Raw genomic sequence first — 25,770 nt, 5'->3', positions numbered from 1 at the left:
ACTAAACCAGTAGATAGGGTAAGTCGGATATCGAACCAGAGGAGGATTGTGGAAAGTGTCGTAGTGAAAAGTTTTAATTAACTACTACAGAATTGGAAAATCAGTTTGTTTGATTGTGAGAATTATATAAATTAACGAATAAAAACTAAGGTTTAAATCAATAGGGGAGAAAATGGTTCCTCTAGATTTCAGGTTTGTAGCTAGATTCAATTATGTGTTTAATCGAAACACTCACATAGACATAAGTGTTTAACCTAATTCATCAATTGTGATAACCAACGACTAAGTACTCCGGTCAATACATAACGGGAGGTTATCGAATGATTATCAATTACAATTACAAACCCTAACCCCATGTCAAATATATCCCAATTACTAGAACTCTCGGGAACTGAATGCTTAGAAATTAAGGTTTAAATAAATGCAATTGTCTACAATCAATAAATCAAATCAAAGTGAAAAGCATCGAATGCTTAGATCACCGAGTTAATACGATTGTCACAAACACATAAAATTATCTGACTTACAAAACCCTCCATCCGGAGGAAACCATAAAACAACTAGCCGCTCATGTTGGTTGTTGATCTTCAATCGCCTGATACCCGGTTGACCCCCTCTGATATTCTGCCGTCGAAGATATGTGTATATCGATGATGTTGAGCCTCCAATGATCGTCGGCCCAATCCGAAATGCAGCCCAACCTTCACGTGAGGATATGTGCTTCCAAATCGTGGGCCCCTAATTGACGAATAATATTGTGATGTGATCTTGATGTGTGCCGCCAAAAGCCCAAGTCTGCATGTGTTAATCTTCTTGTCCAGCATGTGCGGCCCACTATGTGATGATAATGATTTTTATATTCTTTTCTCTTTTGATGTTACAAAGGTTCACGTGAAGTCGTGTCTAGATTGTGATGATGTTCTGACCAAACCCTCTAGTGCACATGATCTTCTTTTATACAAAAAGGCTTTTTGTATTTAATTGTGGTGATGAAACACGGCACCCAACAATCCCCAAGAGTCAACCAATGTCACACTTGTTGTCAGCCCACACAAGTCCATCTTATGATGAATAATATTAATGTTGTTGACTTTTTGTGGGTATCTTTCCTGCCGCCAAGTTGGTGATGATGATTATGTTGTGTGATGTTTGCGGCCCAATAAGTCTTTCCCAAAACCTTCAATGACGTGCAAACAACAATTCATATGTTGCTTCCTTCAGCCGTAGCCTACGTTAAAAGAACCGTAGGTTACGATTTGTGTTTTCTGTCCAATTGTCTTTTATATAATATAATCACACCAAACAAGTCCCGAATAACAACTTCCGCTATGTTTATCATCCACAGGTGTTTCGCATCATCTTTAAACTCTCCAACTTTGCCATATTACGCGATTAACCTGTAAATTCACGAAAGCTCGTAGTGAACATATTCAAAGCATATAATCACGTAAACGGAAATAAATCACACAAGATAAGCACATTAAAGCTCGGGTTTCACACCCTCCATCAACATCCACCACCATCATCCATTGTCCATCATAGAGTGTGTGAGTTGTCTCGGGATCCAAGATTGATCGTAAGAGTTCTTGACAATCAAAGGCCATGTTTGCCTAAGTCTCTTACATCACTTGGTGAAGACAAGTGTTTAGTTTAATACTTTTTATTTTTAATCTTTTGCACTTTTTAATTTGTTTTGTATTAATGACTTTAATTACTAGTTTCTTATGTTGAAGGTGATTCTTCCTTATCGTTTGTCTGTGGTGTCTTGGCATTATTTTACTTTCTATATAAAATAAAATATTTTCACCATTCATATCTCCACGGTCTATATGGAGGTATGTTGGCTACCTGGTTGGGGGTTAAGGGAACGGTTTGGTAAGAGTCTTGCCATTGTTCAGCGTTTAGAGATCCTGCAAGGGACCTGGGTCAAATTTAGTAGGACCTCCTTCAATACCCAAAGGTATTGGATGGCGGGGGTCCAAACTCTTTGATCCCCTCATAAGTTAAACTACTATTAAAACTTTAACCCAGCTACTTAGGACTGTATCCCTGCTGACTCAGACTACTTAGCTGAGGGTAACGTCGCCTTCAAAAGAGGGGCCTACCACATTATGCATTAATAACTTAATTAATTATCTTTCAATAATCCGACCCTTTAGGATTGTATCCTTGCTGACTCAAACTACTGGGTTGAGGGTAACGTCGCCTTCAAAAGAGGGGCCTACTACAATAACTAAGATAATCTCTTAAATAAGTGCAAAAGTGCGAAAATAATCAAAGGTTACACTAACACACGAATCGGATCCAAGTGATTCATCTTGTCTATCTGTTTTTATTTTTATTTTTATTTTAAGCATTTTAGTTAGTTTTATTTTTTTAGTTTAAAATCTTTTTCTAACATTTTAATTTGATTAGACGTTGAGGATAAACCGGTACTAAAAGCTTTTGTGTCCTTGGACGACCTCGGTATCTTACCAACACTATACTACGTCCACGATGGGTGCACTTGCCCATATGTGTGTTTAGTGTTAGTAAATATCGTGTTTTATAAATTTAAAACTTGGCTAAAAAGTGTAAAAGGGCTTAAAATACATACCTAAAATATAACACACTTCACGCACATCAAGTTTTTTTGGCGCCGTTGCCGGGGACACAAGAATTTTAAGAAAGTTAGGAATCAACGGCCTAATCATTTTTTATTTTTTTTTATTTTTTTATATTTTCTTAAATTTTTCAGCTTCTGCAGAACTCAGCACGGGCCGTGCCCGCTGAACACGCCCCGTGCCCAATCTTTGGAACTGGCAATCCTGTTTTAAGTCAGACAGTAAGCTGAACACGGGGCCGTGCCCACTCAACACGCCCTCGTGCCCAAGATTCAGTTACTGAAAACAGAACCGTAAGATCCCGACGGTTGGTAAATTCTGACACAAAAATGAGTGATGATGATTTTTTTTTTACTTTCGGCACTCTTATGGTACGTGGTGTCAATTATGTGGAGGCGGACATAAAGAATTAGAATGTTATTTTCTAAACTATAAGCCCCACTATATAGACCCATTGTTTCCCTGTATCCTTAAGAGGGGCGAAAGTAAAAATAATCCTTATCTCTCCCTCGAAGGCGCCCAACCAGATATTTTAAGGGAAATGCTTCTTGATGAACTATTTCAACTAGAAGATCTGATTCTTGATTGGTTAAAGGAACTTAGGATGGATTTTCTAAATTCATCTCAAGACAAAAACCAAGAAGAAATGTTGGGATCGCATTCAAACAACCTCGTTGCTCCCGATAATACATTCGATTCTAGCAAAGACTTGGACGATAGTCGTCCCTGTGTCGATTGTGCCGTGAAGGACACCCCATCGACTTCGTTCAATGCATACATAGACCTAAGCGATTCGGCATACACCTTCTTTAACGAGAGCCCGGAAAAGGGTTGGACTTGTCCACCTACATATAGCATAGGAATCACCCTCACCAACAACCTCTTGCGTTCTCGTCTTAACCTAGGTCAATTAAGGTATCTTAGGCACTTTGGGGTTGTTCCATCCAGTATGGAACCACCCGATCCGGAAAGTTCCTTAAGACAAAAGACAACCTTCCTAATCAGCCCTTCGACACGGGGCCGTGTCCGGCCAACACGCCCCCGTGTCCACCAAAAGATTCTTTTCTGATTTTATCAGAATACGGACAAAAATGTGTCAGGATTCTGTCTGCACACGGGGCCGTGTCCAACGTGCTGTCGTTTTCTACAAATGCAGCATGATTCCTGCTCATTTGGACCACTTCAAAAGACAGAGATTCCTGAGATCTTCACTCATACTATTCTAGGTATGTTCTAAAAGAAGGTTCTCAAGAACCATCTTGTCTTTTCCACTTTTGTCCATTACCTTCTTCCTCAATTTTTAATTAACACCTCCATTAGAGTTGGAAACCACCGATGGGATCTCCCCATTGAACATATTATTACTAAGATAAAGCTTTTGTAACCGCGAAAGTGATCGGAAAGTGACCGGAATTGAACCGGAAAACTTATTGGAATCAAGAAACAAATGGGTAAGACGTGAAAGTTTTCCAAACTGAGGCGGGATCGGACCAGATAAATCTTTAAGGTTACTGAGGTCAAGAAGTTGGAGAAATGTGAGGTTAGAGAGAGAAGGAGAGAGAGTACCGGACATGGAGGTGTCAAGGATGAAGTCGTCGCCGGAAACGAGACCGGAGCGGGTGAGATTGATGACTCTACCGGCGGAGTTGCAAGCAATGCCGTTCCATGATTTGCAGCAATCAGTTTGAGGTGTCCATGATTGAAGGAGGTTTGATGGGTCAAATGTGATTTTGTGTTTGAAGTCAAGTAGTGATTGATGGTCAATGTGATGGCATGCTTGTGATGGTAATGGTGGAAGTATGAGAGAGAGGAAGATGAGAGAGAGAGTGTAGATCTCCATGGAATGAAGATGAAGTGAAGAAGAAGAACATGGGGAGTGTTTAGTGGGAATGGTTGGATGCTATTTATTTACTGGTAACTTTATGTGCAAGTATCGGCTACTTTTAGCAAGAGATGTTTGACTTTTTGTATAAATGATAAAACACAGAAAATACAAAAAAAAAAAAAAAATTAAATAAATAAATAAATAAAATAAAAATAAAAATCGTGAGCTATATAAATACAATTCTTATCTTGTATTTTGTATAGGATTGTAGATGATGATGTATGGTATAAGAAATTTCAAATGAAGGTTTTCTATGAATACAATTGATATTTTGTTTCGCATAACATGCAAGAATAATGTATTTTTAGGTTTTTCTAATTTTAGACAATATATCAATATAATTGATATTTTGTTTCGCATAACAAACATACAAGAATAATGTATTTTTAGGTTTTTCTAATTTTAGACAATATAATACTAACTAACGAAAAAGAGCTACAATTTTTTTTATTATTTTCGGGAATGTATGTTCCTTGAAATCTAGTCTGTCTTTTCAATTACTTTTTTTTTTAACGATAAGGAATAACGTGTCAAACACCGTGACATCCGGCGCTGTGGTCAAGATCGACTACTCGACCGCCGCCAGCCTCTTGGCTTCAGTGGCGGAGCTTGACCAAAAGTTGCGTGGGGCGGAAAGTTAAGGGACCAAATTTTTTTTCCTATCGCTATGTTTCGGGTTATATGTTCGGGTCGGATATTCGATTCGGGTCCGGTCAAATAATAATAACTCCAAATAAAACGACATAATATTCATTCATTCAAATGAGGCGCTTTTACTCATAAAAAAATGCTATATATTGTTTAACAAAAATAAAGACCAAATATTTATAATGATGCGTGATAAATGTTAAGTATCTGTACGAAAAATTACAACTCAACCCAACGATCTTTAAAATAATGGTAAGTAACTTTAAGACCTTTAAGATAAAAAAGAACTATTAACTTTGATTTATATACAAAGTTAGGGCTGTAAACGAACCGAACGAACACGAACAAGGCCTTGTTCGTGTTCGTTCGTTAAGGAAATAAATGTGTTCACGAACGGTTCATGAACACTTATCGAACGAGATTTTATGTTCATGTTCGTTCATTAAGGAAATGAGCGTGTTTGCGAACGGTTCACGAACACAAATAAATTTGGCAAACTCGACAAAAGATAAAGATAGATGGCCCAGAGAGTAGCACTCGAACTTGAATCCCTTATTGTGGAATGGAGGTCGATCGTATTCGTTGATGTAAATAATGAGAAATGAAAGGGAAATGATGCATAAACATGGTGAAAGTGGGTTTTCTAGTTTAATTGTTGGGGAAATAAAATAAATAAAAGTTTAATAATATAAAAATTACAAACAAAATATAAGAAAGTACAAAGATCTTCAATTAAAACAAAACATACGAACATAAACGAACGCAAATCAACGAATGTTCACGAACACCTTACCGAACGTTCACGAACACAATCGAACGAACGAGACCTCTGTTCATGTTCGTTCATTTAACTAATCGAACGAAATTTCTTGTTCATGTTCGTTCGTTTATTAAACGAACGAACATAAACGAACTTCCCGCCGAACGGTTCACGAACTGTTCGCTGAATGTTCGGTTCGTTTACAGCCCTATACAAAGTAGTAACAAACTTAACCTTAAAGTTTAGTCCGTTTATATTTTTTTTTAACTCAAGTATAATTATTTTTGACAATAAACGTGGTAGAAGCAGGGGAACTTTAGGAAAAATAATTTAGGCAAAAATGAAGAAGAACATGGGGAGTGTTTAGTGGGAATGGTTAACATTTATTTACTTGTAACTTTATGTATAAAGCTATAGGGTGTGGGGGTCATGATTGGGTCATGATTTGCCATATAGGCCCATTATTCATGCCCTATACCACCCCCGCTAATTAAATCACGGTGGTTTGCGTGAATTAAACCACGGCAACCACGTCCCCCTTTTTTCCATTATTCACGCAAACCCTAACCCCCAACATCATCAAAAAGAACAATCGCAGCAACAAATCAACAAATTCTTTTCCTTTTGTTCGTGATAATCGAATTTCACAAGAGAAGAATAGCATATATTTGTTCCCCAGGTACTTGTTTTATATGATATGTATTTTTAATTCTCAATCGAAAGTTACATGATTATCATCATCCTTTTTTTCGTTTTTCTTTTAATTTGTTTAATTGGGGCGTTGATTTTGCTTTTGATCTGTGTGTGCATACAAGTGACGAGTTGAAAAAAAATTAATGAATAACAGATATGTGTGGTTATTGAATTCGTATTTGAGTTTTGAAGTTTCAACCACTCTAATAAGTTGTCTTTTAGCTTCTGAGTTAATATGAATGTTTATAATTTATTTAGAAGCCAAGTTGATGCTTTAACTTTTAATCATATTGATATCAGTTGATTAATGCCAATAGATTAGTTGATTAAGCATAGGTTTCTTTCCTTTTATATATATATATATATATATATATATATATATATATATGTGTGACCCTGTTTCAGCTTAGTAAGTCATAGGGTTTGAATTTAGGGGTGTAAACAAGCCTGGCCGAGCCGAGCTCGACTCGCCATGTTTTTATGAAGCTCGAACTCGAGCTCGGCTCGGTTCGAGCCTGGCTCGGTTCGAGCCTACTTATTTGAGCTCGAGCTTGGCTCGCGAGTTTAAACCAAAGCTCGAGCTCGGGTCGAGCTATTTTGAGAACAACCTCAAACACACCGCCAGTTTTACCGCAGATGCGACATTATGTTTTGGGACAATAAATTTAAGTAACTTTTTCATATCTGTAATCATAAGAGATTAGCTGCAAAAGGAAGCACCATAAGCATATGAACAATTTGAAGAGGGAAAGAGGGAAGGTGTGCTCCAAGAACCGTGATATATGGTTTAAAACTTGGCACATCATTTTTATATCCTTAAAGGCTCTATGGTTTAGGATAATATTCTCAAAAATGTGACTACCTGCTGTAGAGTTAGTGGTTAGCAATTACTTTAGTTTAGTGGTTTTCCGGTCTATATTTGTATGTGTATTTTTACTAAGTTATGTAATGGTGATATTAATACAACTGGAGTTCGAAGGAATGCTATAACATTGACATCATTTGTTAAACACAATGATTTTCTTAATTTTTCTTGTTCATGCTTCTTTGTCCATTTATGCAATTCTTTTTATGTGTTTCTCATTAAGTTATAGTTAATACTACCATGGATCTAAGCAACCCGAACAACACAAACGACACAAACAACCCGAACAACCTGCCACAACCCCGTGGACACCCGTTGATCCGATGTGGGCGGCTCCACAATTTTCTTTTACAAGCTACAATCAAGTTCCTAATGCGTTCAACCAACTCCCTCAAACCCCGACCCCTAACGCGTTCACGCAACTCTCTCAAACCCCGAATCCTAACGCGTTCACGCAACTCCCTCAAACCCCGCAACCTACTAGTTTATTTCAACTTCAACAAATCCAATTTCAACAACAATATCAGCAACAACTTAAAACGATCCAACAAAGCCAAAGTCGGCCTACTCATACGAAAGTCCAATCGCAACCGACACCCGATACCCCTTCGTTAGACGATTTGGATGACATTGCCGTTGTACCCGAAACCCAACCACAAAATTCTAAGAAAACATCTACAAAAAAGCGTTCAAAGAGGCCGGAACAAGAAAAGTTAACCACCGGTAGAGGTCAAACTTGGACATCGATCGAAGAGTTGGCGTTGGCAAGGGCGTGGACCAATACGTCTACGTGTCCGATCATAGGTATGTTATACTTTTGTATTTATACTAAAATAATATTTTATTCAAGATAAAACAACATTTATTTACACCTTGATACTTTTTTGTAGGTAATAATCAAAAGTCTGGTAGTTTTTGGTAGGAGGTTTGCAACAAATTTCATGCTTTGATGCAAAAAGAACCGTACCGAGAAGAGAACTCAATGGGCTCAAAGTATCGAGAGATGAATAAGAAGATATCGGCGTTTTGTGGTTATTACAACAATGCTTATTTGAATCGGCCAAGTGGGGCGAGTGATGAGACGGTTTTTGCCAAAGCTATGTCAAAATACCATACGAAAGAAGGTAGTGCGTTCACATACGTAGGGGCTTGGGAAATCTTTAAAAATTGTCCCAAGTGGGCGCCGATTCCTAACGAAGTAACAAGAGCAAAGAGGTGTAAAACATTCGAGTCGATAGAACATAGTGCCGGTGATTCGGATGTGCGTTACCATATTAATATTAATGACGAACCCGAGTTTGACGATGAAGTGACGGAGATTCCGGAATTGAAGCGCCCAAATGGTAGAGACAAAGCAAAAAAGGAAGCGGCGGCCAAAAATAAAGAGGCGTCGACAAAAAATGAAACTCCGGGTGAAACGAAGGTGGATAAGTTGATGAGCAAGTTCAACGAATTTAACGAAATACAAGCGGCGAGACTTAAGTTGAAAGAAAAAGAAATGCAAGAAGCGGCCGATCGTGAAGACTTTAAGCTAATGGCGACAAATATCGACTCGCTCCCGGAAAAAGATAAAGAAGTGTTGCAAAAAATGAAGGCGAAAATTGCTCAAAAATGGGGTCTTTAAATTATGTCGTTATCATTTTTTATATTTTCTAGTTTTCGTCTTTAATTTATGTCGCAAACGTTTTTTTATATTTTCTAGTTGTAACGAAATTGATTTAGTTTTATATTTTAGGGAGTAAATTACTTTTTCTTTTCAAATTTTGGACAACTCTATTATACATCTCTCATGTAATTTGGACTAAATCGGTTATATTATTTGTACCTACAGTAGCAAAGAAAAAGAAGAAACAGGTTATCCCACCACCATGGCGTCACCAACTTCTTCCGACGAGATCAACGAATTTTTTTTGAACGTGGTGATGGAAACGACACAAATAATTATAGAGGATGAAGAAACCTCGTCCAAACGGAGAAAACGACAACAATGTTTAAATAGGGATCGTGAAGGTATTTTTTTCGTGCATTATATTTTTTGAAGTGCCATTATGTCTTAGTGTAATTTATATTTTTGTAAAATATGTAGGTGCCCACGATAGGTTGATGGCCGATTACTTTGCCGAAAACCCAGTATACACGGATGAAATGTTTAGGCGTCGTTTCCGAATGAGCCGTCGTCTTTTCTTACGTATAGCCAACGATTTGGCTAATTATGACCCATTTTTCACATTAAGATGGGATGCTACAGGTAAAAGGGGGTTTACCACTTTACAAAAGTGTACGTCGGCAATTCGCCAATTGGCTTACGGTACAAGTAGCGACATGTGGGATGAATATTTGAAGATGTCTGATAGAACTTCACGAGAGAGTTTATATCAATTTTGCAAAGGGGTGGTCAAGCTATACAGCACGAAGTACTTACGAAGGCCAACAAAGAATGATATCATAAAGTTGTACCAGGCACACGAAAGTAAACATGGTTTTCCTGGAATGCTTGGTAGCATAGATTGTATGCATTGGCCTTGGCGTAATTGCCCTAATGCATGGCGAGGTCAATTTACTCGCGGTGATCATGGTCATCCCACATTAATTCTAGAAGCCGTGGCATCAAATGATCTTTGGGTTTGGCATGCTTTCTTTGGTGTTCCTGGTTCGAATAACGACATTAACGTTCTTGGCCAGTCAGATATTTTCAATGATATCATTAATGGTACGGGGCCTGATTCTAGGTTTTCGGTTTCAGGAGTAGAATACAAGCACGGGTATTATCTAGCTGATGGAATATACCCAACATACGCAGCGATTGTTAAAACTATACCGTATCCAGAAGATGAAAAAAGAAAGAAATTTGCAAAATGTCAGGAATCTGCTAGGAAAGATGTTGAGCGTCTATTTGGGGTTCTACAACAAAAATGGCACATAGTTGCAAACCCAGCACGAGCACTTGAACTCAAAACATTGAGATATTGTATGTATGCTTGTATCTTGCTGCATAACATGATTATCGAAGACGAAGGTAACGCCATATGTGAATATGATCCTAATGACATTCATGAGAATGTTGTACCAGTTGATGAAGGGCAACAAGAATCTAACATGTGGGCGTTATACAACGAGACTACGCATAACCATCTTCGTTCGGATTTGATTGAACATGTTTGGCAATTTGGTCGGGTTAACAACAACGAGTAGTTTTTTTTTCTTAATTTATAATATGTAGTTTAACTTTGGATGTTATTTTTTTTATTAATTTGAATGTTATGTGGTTTTATTACTAAAATTTATTTAATTTTATTTGTTGTTTATTTAAAATAAATAAAATACATTTCATACAAAAAAAGGGGTGGATAGTGGTTTGGGTCATGACCACACATGACTTCGAACATGAGCAAGCTCACCGAATTTAACGAAATACAAGCGGGGAGACTTAAGTTGAAAGAAAAAGAAATGAAGTCTTTGTGTTTTTTGGCTGATTGTTTACTTTGAAAATTGATATTAGTTTTTAGCTTTAGTTATTTTTGATTCGATTTGTTTTTCCTTTGTCACAGCTCATATTAACTATATTTTCATAATTATACTTTGTAATTTGTTTTGAATTGTATTATTAATCTGAAAACATCATACAATTTACCTTAGGCAATGGAGTAGCCGGTATTGTTCTACCCGAGAAAGAAGAAAAGGTGCTCGCAATCAAAACCGGTGACGCAATCGCCCTCCCATTCGGTGTAGTCACATGGTGGTACAACAAAGAAGACACCGAGCTCCAAATCCTTTTCTTAGGCGACACCAAAACCGCCCACAAACCAGGCTCGTTCCAGTGAATCAATCTTTGGACTTTGAGTTCTTGCAAGCAACTTAACAGTTTTGCCATGCTTTCTCAATCATTTGTTTGAGGGTTCTCTACTTTCATCTGTAGTTGGTGTTAATTTTGTATATACAATGTGTTTGTTCGCCTGTGATTAATGATTGATTTGTACCAATATTATCTTTGGGCTGTGAGTTCTTGCCAATCTTGGTTCTTATCAATATTTTGTTTATATTTCACACAAAAAAGAGGGTGGATGGTGGTTTGGGTCATGACCACACCCTTAGGATAGTGGTTTTGGATGGTGGATTAGAGGGCAATGACATGGCGCTGACATGGAGGGTCATGGTGAGCATGAGGGTCATGACCACACCCTATAGCCTAAGTATTGGCTACTTTTAGAAGAAATGTTTGACTTTTGTATAAATGATAACATAGAAAATACAAAAAAAAAAATAAAAAAATCGTGAGCTATATAAATACAATTCTTATCTTATATGTTTTTTTATAGGATTGTAGATGAAGATGTATGGTATAAGAGATTTCAAATAAAGGTTTTCTATGAATATAATTGATATTTTGTTTCGCATAACAAACATGCAAGAATAATGTATTTTTAGGTTTTTCTAATTTTAGACAATATATGATATTTTGTTTCGCATAACAAACATACAAGAATAATGTATTTTTAGGTTTTTCTAATTTTATACAATATAATTCTAACTAACGAAAAAGAGCTACAGTTTTTTTTTTATTATTTTCGGGAATGTATGTTCCTTGGAATCTCGTCTATCTTTTCATATTACTTTTTTTAACGGCAAAGAACGACGTGTCAAACACCGTGATACCGGATGCTGTGGCCAAGATCGACTACTCGACCGCCGCCAGCCCCTTGGCTCTAGTGGCGGAGCTTGACCAAAAGTTGCGGGGAGCGGAAAGTCATGGGACCAAATTTTTTTCCTATCGCTATGTTTCGGGTCGAATATTCGATTCGGGTACGGTCAAATAATAATAATTCCAAATAAAACGACATAATATTCAACCATTCAAATGATGTGCTTTTACTCATAAAAAAATGCTATATATTGTTTAACAAAAATAAAGACCAAATATTTATAATGATGTGAGATAAATGTTAGTACCTTTAAGATAAAAAAGAATTCTCAACTTTGATTTATATATAAAGCAGTAACAAACTTTAGTTAAAGTTTCCCGTTCACATTTTTTTAACTCAATATAAAAATATGTATAATTATTTTTGACAATAAACTTGGTAGGATCAGGGGAATTTTAGGCAAAATAATGGGGGGGGGGGGGAGACCTATATAATTTTAAAATTTTCGGATAAAAAAACGGAAATATTACACTTCTAACCGAAACATTCGGGCGGCGGGTGCAACCCCCAATCCCTTTAAAGCTACGCCATTGCTTGGCTCTCCCAGATGCGCGGAAACCCGACCTCCACCCACCCGAAAACACGACAGTAGAATAATCGGTAAAACCTCGCCTCTCATCCAAGACGAACCGGCGCCACCCGTATTCGCCCTTCACTTGGATGCCGCAGAAAATAATGCGAAGAGTGAGAGTCGAACCTCGGTCACAAGGAACACCAAGTCTTTCCCCAACCACTTCACCACTACCTCATTGGCTTCTTTTCGTATTACTAAACTTCCATTCTTTGACGTATCAATAATATCTTCTTTTTGTCCTAAGATATGTCACATATTTTGGGACCGAAAGCGATAATTAACATTGAGGCCACAATAACATATTTTTGTTGAACCATTTATACTCTATAGTGTGAACGAATGAAGAAAATTTTATCATTTTTTTTTTTTGGATTTTGTATTACGTGTTCAACTAACCAACAACAATGAAGCAGAGAACGTGCTTTGATATCATTGCCCTGGCATCCTTCTTATTCTCTTTTAATCGCCCACCAATCTGAATATCCATGGATTATAAAAGAAGTCCCCATGGCAAGCTTTGTGTGTTGTGATACTTGTTGTTAGGGCTGTAAATGAACCAAATGAATATAAATAAGACTTTGTGTGTTCGTTCATTAAAGAATTAATATGTTCATTAATTGTTCATGAACGCTTATCGAACGAGAATTTTTGTTCGTGTTCGTTCATTAAGGAAATGAAATTGTTCACAAACATTTACCGAACGCAAATGAACACAAGAACACAAACAAATGTTCATAAACATACATGAACACAAACGAACGTTCATACCCACAAACAAATACAAACGAACATATATTCATTTTAGAATAAACTCATCACAAACATTACGAAGAATCCAGCCAAAATAAACAAGTACTTAGACCACCCGTAGTGGGGGTTTTTTGACGTTTTTTCCCAAAAAAAAGCCCAACCACGCCGAGCAACTGCCCCATGGGCGTTCTTTTCAAAAAAAAATCGTCCAACGTTCTTTTTAACTTTCGAACCTTTTCAAAATCCTACCGTTGCTTCAACGGTAACAAACAAATACTTTTAATTTTTTTTATTCTACTATTTTACCTATATAACACCCGACTTTTCACTTATTTTTTATAAACTTCACCCTACTTTCTTCCGACCCTCTTTCGGTGTTCCGTCTAGACCCGGTAACCCCACTACATATCGCCTGAACACCATCCAACCGCAACTAAACTTCAATTTTCAAGAGATGGACCCGAGTATGTTTGTGTACGCACAAATACTAGGCATGGGCGGTTCGCAACTGTTCTTTCACAGTCCACACGACTTTGCATCCATGGGCGGTTCGCAACTGTCTCCAGAAGAAACCGAAGTCGACGTAGAAACGGTACCGGAGACACAACACGAGCCCGTTGCCGAGGCATGTCAACGTGGTAACTGGACCGCCACATGGCGCAAAACGCCCAAGGGTTGGGGCATTATCTTCTCATCCCACTACACATGGTCTTAACATAATTATCCAAACATAGTTGACATAATTGTCATAAATACAACACAAAGACAAAGAAGTCTTTCATACTTTAACACAAACTGAAATTGAAACAATCAAATGAGGGATGTTGTTGGGGGCTTATACTATAACTAGGGTTTCAATTTAAAAAAAAAACTAACACCAATAAAATAAAAATATAACATATAAAAACCTTTAAGAAAACAAACATAAATGAACACATTACGGAACGTTCACGAACGTAAACGGACAAACGCATCCTCTGGTCATGTAGTTCATTTAGCTTAATGAACGGAAGTTCTTGTTCGTGTTCATTCATTTAACAAACGAACGGACATAAACGAACTTCCCGCAGAACGGTTCACGAACTGCTCGTTGACCGTTCGGTTCGTTTACAGCCCTAGTTGGTGCAACTTAGGGATGAGAATTTTTCCCCGATCATGGGTACCGTACCAGTGTTGTACCACCTCAACAAAATATGTACCACTATTAAATTTCTTATTTCAGTAAATACCGGTGTCGGTACTGGTTTAATTTTGGTATTTTCATATCTAGTACATATTTTGTATCTGTATCGGTTTCATAGACATTAACCAAACAATCAATCCCTAACCCTAATCGCCATTCCATTACAATCGCTCCTAAATCAACAGGCATTCCATGAACGGTTGATCGGCATTCCAAGAACACCGCGGATTGGTTGATCGGCACTCCAAGAACATCGCTCCTAAATCAATAGTGCTACAAAATGGTAATTAAGAAATCCCATTCACTCTTTAGTCTTGTTAGTTATGATGTTACATAAAAGAGATTATCTAGTGATCATATGTCTCTCACTGTCGAAAACGATATGAAACTATCTTCATGGGCTCTCTCTATCTTGCTCTCTAATTTATACTTAAAACTTTCTGAATGGCTTGGTTTTTCAACACTCTAGAGTAGTTATGCACTTATGCATAAACACAAACAGATACGTAAGGATTAAAAAAAACAACACGATATGAAAATAAAGACATAAAAATAAAAACCCTAGAAATACAAAAGGTCAAATATAATATACCATCAGAGGGCTCCTTCACAAGTTTATTTTTGATAAATTAAAATCATTTTCTGCATTTAATTTTGATAAATTACATAGAGTCAGCTACATTAAGTTCATTTGTTTAATTTTTTACTAGCTTAAGACCCCGTGTGTTATACGGGTGGCCTAAAAAATATATTATTTAACGGTGTTTTCATAAATCTTTTAATGAAAGATTTGTTTCAATATTAGTACTAAAGTAAATATAAAATTACACTTAATTAAAATAAATAAATATGAAATGTGACTTGGACATAATAGAACTGGCTCGATTTTTGGTGATTAATGCACTTTGGTCGTTTTTTTTTCACGTGATACTCAATGTGACTTAGACGTTATAGCTTCGGCTCATCGAATTTGTTTCTTTTTTTTACCCATTACATGACCAAGCTCATTTGCCACAGATCGGTGTCTATAGACCACAACCACCGTGGCGCGGAACCCATAACCCCACTGTACGTGTGTTATATACAATATGTGTACAAAGTAGACCAAACATGTACACACGGTTTGATCTCGACCCGAATTACAACATAACGTTCATAGACTGCCGCAACAAAAGAAAAAAAAGTTGACATTTAAATGATTCAAAACGATATCAAATGTAATTATAAACAGGTGTGATGAAAAAAAATAATTATAAATATAAATTTTAAAATGAAAAAAAAAGGTTTTGCTATTTATGTAAATATTAAATTATAATAAAGTGATAGTTATGTAAATTGAATATTGACTTTGTTTATCAATAATTGATGCATAAAGGGGGTTGCCCAACTAACTTATCAAGTAATTCATGCAAAGAAATATTTATCAATTCACATGAACTTTAGGATCTTCAGAATCATTGGCCATTTGAACCAACAGAGAGGTTGCCATCTATATGTCTTCAAAAAAAAAATGTCTCAATGTTCTCCTAAGGACCCCTGAATCATGTTAGTTCTTCAAGGCTTCGGTTCTAGATCTACTAAACATTGGGACCTGAAACCATTGACAATTACATGTTATGAAAACCAAGAATTATGAGGGATATCCTCAGTTACATGTTAGCTTCTCACCTAACCATTGAGGTTAATTGGTACTATATGGGCCTCATCTATCCCTCAGAAAATATATAAGAAAAAGAAACCCGTTTATATAATCAAGCATGTTCTACTTGCTATTGTAATATTGTTATTAACTACAAAATAGCACAGTCTTCAATTAGAAACATGGCTTGATGCCACTCTCCAGAAATCACAATCTTGCTCTAATAATTTGTATTTAATTTAATTAAAGTTTTTTTTATTATGTGAAAAAAGGAATTACCTTTCGTCTTCAATTCATGTCTAGTTAACACACCATCTCTGCGGTAACATATACAGTGTCTGTGAAAAATGTAAAATATACAGACTTAAGGGGAATAACAGTATCTGCGGTAACATCCAATGGCCCGAAAACATCCAGATCGCTTCACCACCATCTCGCCATCCTTTAGTTTCTAATAAGATCCGAAAATCAGATCAATAAATTGAAAATAAACTTACGGGTTTTGGGTTTAGCATGATTAACCATAAAAGAATTCACCTCATTTATGTAGAGCAAGAATCATGGATGCGATTAAAAAGACATGAGTGATTACTTTTCACTCATAGTTCTCAAAAAACTCAACCTTCACACCTGTATATATAGTAGCTTATAACCCGTAAACTTTACAGGCTGGAAATATTAATTTATGTTAATCATAAATGTATAATAAATAAAACATATACAAACAAACTGACATGTTACATGAATTAATGGAAAAATTGAAATACAATTAAAAATACATATAAGTATGAGATATTAGAATTTTTGAACTACATTCTATGGAATACAATGTTGAATTAACATTATCCATGGAACCTATATGTGGAAGTGAACCCGTACCGATCGAAGCCATTAAGATACCTGCAAAATGTACATTTAAGTATAACCTTATCAAAATTCCTTTGCATATATGACATAAGTTGTAATTGTTTACGGTGAGTTCGTGGTGTTGCTTGGGAAACAACACACAAAAGTTAAAATTGTTAAATCATTCTTTAGGTACTATCCACTTTCGACATCAACACAATTTAATTTATTACTAATTTTTTTAGAGCTTTTGCAACCAACAACTTTCTTTCGCTTGTTGAGCATTTAATTTGTATATTTAATGAAACTTCTATTCAAGTCCATGTGTTTTTCCTAACATTATATATTACAAACTTAATTTAACGAATTAGTTCATGAACACATCCCATAATGAGGTAAAAATTTGTGATTCATGAGACATTACACAAATAGTAAAAATCTACAACACCAAATTACAAAATAGTTGGTAATAAAAATTTGTGATTCATGATACATTAAACCAATTTGACTTATTAGTGTATGTCTACGCACTTGGATCACTAATTAAAAGAAGAGAAAAACATGATATAATGTACCCCATAATGATAGGGTAAATGCATAACAACACGCGACAGCAAAACCCGTGTCACCATCCTCCAAAGCTTTTCATCCATTATTTGTTCAGTAACCTGCAAATTTGTACAAATTTAAAATCATGGTTAAAATCAAAAGCCCATTATAAAGTCAACCAAATAACTACCGGTCAAATTTCTCTAGCCTATAAAGAAATTTAAGGCAATGGTATTTACCTGACTTCAAAGACTTTTTCTCTCATCTCTAAATAGCAAACTCAAACAAAAATCAGGTGGCAACATGAAACTTGTAAACAACTTTTTTTTAAAAAAATCACCGGTACTTTGCAGCTGTTTCACTCATTAAAGAAAAACTCACTTCTGATGTTAAGTGATGAGGGGAAACATTCACATCCCGTACAAAGTACACAAATACCATAAGGCTATCTGGGCTTCACCATTCAAATAATAAGTCCTAATAATGAGCGTTTCAGGGGACAAAAATTACCAGCAATTGCAAGACCCCATTGATAACGCTCGCAAGCTATCACCCTAACTTAAAATCAAAAACCCATAAATGTAAGCAATTCGAAACCAACAAAAGCGACTAAATGCCATATAATACCAAAAACTTTACAACATTATTTACCGTTTATATTGCAGTACACAAATATACTTGAACAAACAGATGTAAATGCAGGTATTTTGATACTTATCGAAAAATTAGAAAATCGCAATAATAAACAGTTACATCCAGACACACCCATCTTGTCACATATAGCATTCAATTTTTAGTTTAGGGTTTCTTACCAGTGATCTTGCTCCTCTACCAAATGGGTAAAACTGTTTCTCGTCTACATCAAAGTGGCACATGTTTTCAACAACCGCGACACATGATACCTGAAACCATATAAAGATGTTGTCAGGAATACATAGAAGAATATATTTTTTAAATCGTATATTACACAAAACCTTAGCGTAGAAATCATAGCAGCAGCCTCCAGTTGAAGCAAAGAACCTTAACAGGCACCCGTTTTAACCAACAGAAGTCCGAAGTTCAAGGAACAATTGAATCATGACTATGAAGAATCGCATGGACCGATTTCACCGAGAACGGGTTATTCGGGTGTAATAATAAAAGCCGAAATTTAAGGTAACATCATGGAAAGTATATCAGCGTTTCTATATAATCTTTGTAGGCTAAATAAAATTACCATACAGGTCAACTTCCACCAACTTACTTATGATTTTTTTAAACCAAAACGTTAAAACATAATTGATAAAACGTTAAATGTTAATAATCACCAAAACATAAAAAAGAAGATACATAAACTTAAACTCTTTATCCCCAATAACGTCCGTTAATATATATTAACCGAACCGGTTTTAAACGGGTTTTTTTCGATTTCGGTTTTAAAACCTGTTTTTCAGGGGCTAATCCAAAACCGAATTGACTCTTTATTTTTCAGCTTTGTAATAACTAACAAAAGATTAAGAAAAAATGATCTAGAGCTACTTGAGCATCATAGTGCACAACTACATGCTGAAAACGGGCCCTTGGCGAGGCCTTTGCGACTTTAACAACACAGATTCATACAAATATGAAACAACCCCATGGAATAGAAACAACATACCCCTAATTTGAAAAAAGTGAAACAATCAACAAATCCATAAATAAAACCTAAATCATACCGGTAGTTGAACTTTTAACCTCTGCTTTGAGTTACGAAACGATGTCGATTCGATCAATAACTTTCTCCCTCTTCATTTAAACCTTTGTGCTTCCTATATATACCAAACATTTAAACACCATTCAAGACGTGAGTCATAAATTACTAAAACATTTAAACATTACCATTCAAAAGACCCTCCATCGTTCTCTCATGCTTCTTCGATGATGAAAGATAGGCCAGGAAGCTCTGACAGGGATTTGTTGACTGATGTGGCAACGTGTAGTTAAATGGTGGTTAAATGTTGGATTTTAGAACCTGGTTCGCATCCACTCAATCAAATGTTCCAAACACCTCGTTCTTGTTTTCCAGCCATAAATTGAAATTTGTTCATGTCTCCAGCCATAGACCACCTAAACAATAAGGCAACAGTTAAAAATTTACAATGTAATAAGAAGTTGGAAAATATCTTTTTCAATAATATGCAATTTGGAATACAGAACATGATACCGAACTTTACCTGCTTGCTAGATTATCGTAGCTCAACACAAAATCGGTCGTCGTCGCCAACTGATGCGGTTGTCTTCTGGGCGCCAACTTCCTCATTTCCACTGTTGAACAGACACTCATTACTTCATTTATTCTTTGAGATGTGCCACTTGCTGTAGCCGGAAGCCAGTGTTGAGTCAAGCCAACACTCATTGTCGCTCACCGCCTTTATTGCTACCGATGTAGTAAAAAAATTAGTGTTGACAAATTTAGTCCAACCTGCTAATCAGCAAGCCTGTATACTCAATTTCCACCAACTTACTTATGAGTTTTTTTTAAACCAAAACGTTAAAACATAATTGATAAAAGGTTAAACGTTAAAAATCACCAAAACATAAAAAAGAAGATACATAAACTTAAACTCTTTAACCGCAAGAACGTCCGCTAATATATATTAACCGAACCGGTTTTTAAATAGTTTTTTTTCGATTTTGAACTTAAAACCTGTTTTTCAGGGGCTAATCCAAAACCGAATTGACTCTTTATTTTTCAGCTCTGTATTAACTAACAAAAGATTAAGAAAAAAATGATCTAGAGCTACTTGAGCATCATAGTGCACAACTACATGCTGAAAACGGGCCCTTGGCGAAGCCTTTGCAACTTTAACAACATAGATTCATACAAATATGAAACAAACCCCATGGAATAGAAACAACATACCCCTAATTTGAAAAAAAAATGAAACAATCAACAAAAGTTATAAATAAAACCTAAATCATACCGGTAGTTGAACTTTTAACCTCTGCTATGCGTTACGAAACGATGTCGATTCGATCAATAACTTTCTCCCTCTTCATTTAAACCTTTGTGCTTCCTATATAGAGCAAACATTTAAACACTACCATTCAAGACGTGAGTCATAAATTACTAAAACATTTAAACACTACCATTCAAAAGACCCTCCATCGTTCTCTCATGCTTCTTCGATGATGAAAGATAGCCCAGGAAGCTCTGACAGGGATTTATTGACTGATTTGGTGACGTGTAGTTAAACGGTGGTTAAATGTTGGATCTTGGAACCTGGTTCGCATCCACTCAATCAAATGTTCCAAACACCTTGTTCTTGTTTTCCAGCCATAAATTGAAATTTGTTAATGTCTCCGGCCATAGACAACCTAAACAATAAGGCAACAGTTAAAAATTTACAATGTGATACGAAGTTGGAAAATATCTTTTTCAATAATATGCAATTTGGAATACAGAACATGATACCGAACCTTACCTGCTTGCCAGATTATCGTAGCTCAACACTAAATCGGTCGTCGTCGCCAACTGATGCGGTTGTCTTCTGGGCGCCAACTTCCTCATTTCCAATGCCGAACAGACACTCATTACTGCCTTTATTCTTTTAGATGTGTCACTTCCTGTAGCCGGAAGCCAGTGTTGAGTCGAGCCAACACTCATTGTCGCTCACCGCCTTTATTTCTACCGATGTAGTAAAAAAATAGTGTTGACAAATTTAGTCCAACCTGCTAATCAGCAAGCCTGTATACTCAATTTCAAATGTATAAAACCAAAATAACATACCTGATATAAAATTAATGATAATCTTAATGAATAACAAAATGTTGGTATATGACTACATATATATTGAATTCCGCTTCCTAAGCGGGGTTTTGAAAAAAAAAATCTGGTGATACAAAGGCAACCAAACCAAAGTACCAGCCAATACAACATTTGAATACAGTCTTAAAAAGGGTAAATGTAAGCAAAAAAAAAAACAACAAAAACCGAGAATCGCAAGAAAAAAGTATGGAAGCAAACCTGAAGAACGACGTAGCATAAGTTACACAATTATTTTAGGAGTCTGAACGCCGGAGTAAGTGTCGAAGTACAAATATGCATAATATATCCATTCGAATGATACGGGTTGGGTCAATATCCATTCGAATAATAGATTACTATCATAACTCAGTGTCAAAAAATGCATAATTTAACATAGTTCAACATGATAAGTTAAAGGCGAATGTACCTTCGTTCTTGAGTTGAGATCGGAAGCCAACCCTAAGCAAAGGATTCCACATAATTCATAAGTTTGACTCCATCTCGTGTTTTTACCATGTTCTCGGTAACAAATTTTACACTCCAAATAAAACTTTTTAGTGCACCCATGTTACTTAAAAAAAGAGTCATCAGATTACAATTAAGGATTTTAAAAGTTGCAATTTGAGCTATAGATTCAAACCTGCAAGATTCAAGTGCGAATGAAATATCATTTCAAAAGAGTTAGAAACCTTGCAAGCAACTCTATGGTTGTTGAACCATATCCAAGCTGCAATACAATGAGATCACAATCATTAATATTGCAAGTAAATTTTTTTTCAAAAAAAAAAACATAAAAGATAAAAAGGAAGTGAAGTGGGTTGAGATACCTTCATTGCATTAGGATGTGTAGCAATGCTTATGATCTTGGCACCAGAAAGACTTGGGAAGTCTTTATCTTGGAAAGGTTCACCAAAGTTCCATGGACAGATGGACTGATAGTTAGGTCAGACTGAGAGTGCAGCTAGAGCGTTGTATATGGATTTCTCCTTAAATAACCCCCCATTATTGCATAAAGTTATATGGATTTCTCCTTAATGTATCATTAGTGAGAATGTATTGTTACCTGGTCGTGTGGCCTTTGAGGTGATGTCAATTGTTGGATCGTAATCATCAGATCATCAACATTTTCTTCTGGCTGTACAGGAGGAAGTGCCTTCAGCCTGTTCAGTTAAGGCAAAAAGTGAAACATCAAGTATGTTTTAATAGAAATCTATATAGCATCAACAAAACCAAATTGACCTCAAGATTAAATGTAAATCTGAAATCAGCATTAAAGCGAACACCTGCTGTGCAGAATTTCAAATTCGCTGTAGAACATCAGTTTATGTTTACTCTTCATGAAATTAGAGGGAAAATTTAGAATTACAACATGGTAACAAAAAGCCCCAAACATCCGGCTGATGTTAGTAGCCCCAAGGGTTGGATTATGTGGATCAGCATCTAATTTATAGACACCACGTTAATGGAATCCTCTACAGTTAATTCGCATCATACAACTGGTATCTTTATTTACCAAACATAAATGAGTAATTAGTTAGTTGAGTCAGTTGATCAGAGGCTTACTTGAGATTGTGGGTATCTTTATTTCTTGGACATGAAATCATGAGTGGTCCAAACTCCAATTAATTAATCTACCCTGTTCCTGTTCTCCAAATTAACACCAATAATTGTATCAATTTCAAGGTTGAAAGCATTCCATGAAACCACAAAATCAAAGTCTAAAACAGTTCAGCATATAAACAAATAGTTGGTGGGTGTATTGCATGGTTGCAAAAGTCGCTAGGCGCTCCCTAGTCGGATTCGGGAGTACTCGGGAAGTACTCGGCTAAGGCAGAGATTACTCGGGGAGTAATTGGCCTGGGAGACCAGTACTCGTGCCTCGGCAGCCTACCTTGTAGCGAGTACTCGGGGAGTACTCGGAGCCTAGGCGGGACTTTTACAACCATGGTGTATTGTATGACCAGATTGTTTAGAAATAATCGGCGAGTAGATCCATCACATAAAGTACAACGTATGATATAAATGGTAAACAAATATCAAGTAAATGCATTGGATCTAGAGATGATTACGAAAAGGGTTCGACGATGATATGAAATGAAATATATCAAATAATAAATAACAAACAAAATCCAAAGATTACTAACCTGATTCCGTTATGGATTATTGCTGACAAAAATTTGGGGCTGGTTACATGCGAAAAATCAAAAGAACATCAGTCATACAAATCGGAAATAAATAAGTGAATTATTATATATCAACAAATAGATTAAGATGTATCAAACAAAGACGTAAAACCTGATGGTTGTATCCATCCTAACACCATCACCAACACCTCCAAAATACATAATATTAAACCACTTGCCTGGAAAATCAAAAAACCCATCAACAAAATTACGTTGACAGATAAAAAGAGACATTAATAAAAAGATCGAGAGGAGAGGAGTGCGAATAGGGTTTTGTAGGAAGAAATTAGGGTTTTTTTGTAACATAACACCAGGCTTTAACAAACTTAAAGTCGCTACGGCTTCTACGATAACATCACATCGAAGAAGTGGCGGTGATACGGTGGTGTGCAACCTCCATGGCATCGTATCCGATTTTTTAGGTGACCACTACCACCATCAGTTCCAATCATCGTGGCCACCAAATCAGAACCAAGAAATGCACCACAACAACGAAGTAGAGAACTATTAGAAAGAATGAATCAAATTGAAAGAAGATAGTGAGCTTACTGTAGAAGCATTCTACCAGAATTGTGGTGTGCGTGTGATTATACACCGCTGAGTCAACCCTATAGCCAGTCAGTACCACAAAACATATAAATATTCACAAACAACTAAGTTTAACTTTTAGCAAAGTAAATCATTTACAGAAGTTAATATTACTAACCCCTAAATGATGATAATCATGAAGAATAATGTAAACAACCAAATCAAACACAAATGATCATAGAGGTTACAAATCGATATACATGATCTATATAATTACGTACTCACTTAAAGATTTGTAAAACCCTAGTATCAAAAGGAAAAATTAAACAAACCCTAATTAGATTGACGGAAACATTTAGCAGCAAAAATTATACCCGAAGATTTGGATAACCTTCTCTACCATTTGCATCTTCTTTCAACATCTCTGTTATACACATTACAATCATTCAAGAAATAACCCTAATTATTATAATATATATAACCCACAAATCAAAATCAATAAAACTCATAATCAAATTCGAATTCAAACACAATTCAAAAATCGAATTGAAACTGTAAAACCTTAGAAGGCGTAGGGAAAGATTGAGAGAAGATTCAATAGCAGCTTAGAAGGCATCTACATCCTTGACAATTGCAATAGCAGCTTGCTGTAATCATATAGCATTAGTAAATTAGAGAATGATAGTAAACCAACAAAATAAGAACTTTTCAAATGCCAATGTAAAGTTTGAAGCTTTCATAATCATACATAATCTATACTACTTTAAAATACCAAAAGACCACCAAATAACCCAAATACATCCATTAAAAAGCCATAAAATGTCTATAATATCAAAAGCATATGGTAAAATTAAAGATCTTACGATGATTAATTTGTCGATTGAAGGGAGACGTGAGTCGGGTAGATGATTCGCGAAATTAAGGTTTAATGAAGGTGATTTGGGGGTTTTAAATCGGGGACGCCGACTCCAGTCTTTTTCTTCCAGCTGCATACCTTCAAAGTTCCATAGATGAGAGCTTTTGTGTTTAATCGAAAGCAAGTTGAAGATGATAAAAATACCTGGATGAGAGCTTTTGTGCTTGAGACAATCGAAGATGTATGATAATTAGGGTTTTTGAAAGATATGAATGAAAAGCGTGTTTGAGAAGCCGCGTGTGAGAGAGTGAGATAAAAGGAGAAAAGAGGAAAAGAGTTTGGCGCCCATTGGTGAATTCTCTTGATTAAGAGGATGTCCACATCATCAAAATGATTGGCTAAGAATAAATCTTGTGACATAAGAGAATTCATTTAGTATAATAGATAGATTATAACTTTTCGGTTATTGTTTTAACTAAGATTCTTAATGCCTTCGTATTTGTTTGTATAGAGAGACGATACATTTATTGATGAGAAAACAAGCAATCCAAAGGAAAAGGAATCCAGATAGAGGGCAGAGAGTCGTTGTTACTTTGAGTCTATGATGTGATTTAAATAGAAGAACATAATATGATTAATAGCAATTAGTAATGTTAAATCTTAATAATTTGGTCAAAAGTAACTGAATAAAAGTCGCTGGAACGTTTGGTTTCGCCTGACATTAATGTCGGAGAAGGAAACG

The 25,770-nt window shown here is 36.0% G+C and overlaps 3 protein-coding genes and 1 long non-coding RNA gene across 10 annotated transcripts; 2 read left to right on the top strand and 2 right to left on the bottom strand.

The window, feature by feature from the left end:
• Positions 1–3,903: 3,903 nt before the first annotated feature.
• LOC110920357 (receptor-like protein 31) lies at positions 3,904–4,443 on the bottom strand. Its single transcript, XM_022164570.2, has one exon. The coding sequence runs from the start codon at positions 4,441–4,443 to the stop codon at positions 3,904–3,906; it is 540 nt and encodes a 179-aa protein (XP_022020262.1).
• Positions 4,444–6,331: 1,888 nt separating this feature from the next.
• LOC110920359 lies at positions 6,332–9,183 on the top strand. Of its 2 annotated transcripts, none has more exons than XM_022164572.2 (3): positions 6,332–6,575; positions 7,678–8,258; positions 8,345–9,183. In XM_022164572.2, exon 3 carries the CDS (start codon positions 8,404–8,406, stop codon positions 9,076–9,078), a length of 675 nt encoding a protein of 224 aa, XP_022020264.2. In that variant the 5' UTR covers positions 6,332–6,575; positions 7,678–8,258; positions 8,345–8,403; the 3' UTR covers positions 9,079–9,183. The 2 variants fall into 2 exon arrangements, with proteins under 2 accessions (XP_022020264.2, XP_035840986.1); XM_035985093.1 differs by having other exon boundaries at positions 6,403–6,575; positions 7,684–8,258.
• A 97-nt stretch (positions 9,184–9,280) lies between these two features.
• Positions 9,281–10,646, top strand: LOC118479239 (protein ALP1-like). The gene is made up of 2 exons (XM_035985707.1): positions 9,281–9,464; positions 9,541–10,646. The coding sequence occupies exons 1-2, from the start codon at positions 9,323–9,325 to the stop codon at positions 10,644–10,646; spliced, it is 1,248 nt and encodes a 415-aa protein (XP_035841600.1). The 5' UTR covers positions 9,281–9,322.
• Positions 10,647–17,598: 6,952 nt separating this feature from the next.
• LOC110915382 lies at positions 17,599–25,310 on the bottom strand. 6 transcript variants are annotated; one of them, XR_004883385.1, is made up of 16 exons: positions 25,233–25,310; positions 25,036–25,166; positions 24,734–24,819; positions 24,547–24,596; positions 23,757–24,252; positions 23,606–23,644; positions 23,025–23,103; positions 22,289–22,621; positions 21,139–22,188; positions 20,804–21,031; positions 20,638–20,730; positions 19,888–20,090; positions 19,553–19,780; positions 18,670–19,482; positions 18,508–18,597; positions 17,599–17,814 (listed from the first exon to the last, which is right to left on the bottom strand). It is a non-coding gene; the product is annotated as an uncharacterized LOC110915382 (long non-coding RNA). The 6 variants fall into 6 exon arrangements; XR_004883387.1 differs by having other exon boundaries at positions 19,390–19,482; XR_004883386.1 differs by having other exon boundaries at positions 18,508–19,482; positions 22,289–22,447; positions 22,525–22,621.
• Positions 25,311–25,770: the final 460 nt, after the last annotated feature.

Source organism: Helianthus annuus, chromosome 16 (genome assembly GCF_002127325.2).
Source record: "Helianthus annuus cultivar XRQ/B chromosome 16, HanXRQr2.0-SUNRISE, whole genome shotgun sequence".
NCBI classification, from domain to species: domain Eukaryota; kingdom Viridiplantae; phylum Streptophyta; class Magnoliopsida; order Asterales; family Asteraceae; genus Helianthus; species Helianthus annuus.
Note: the sequence above shows the minus strand (reverse complement) of the source record. Positions and strands in the feature narration are given on the sequence as shown.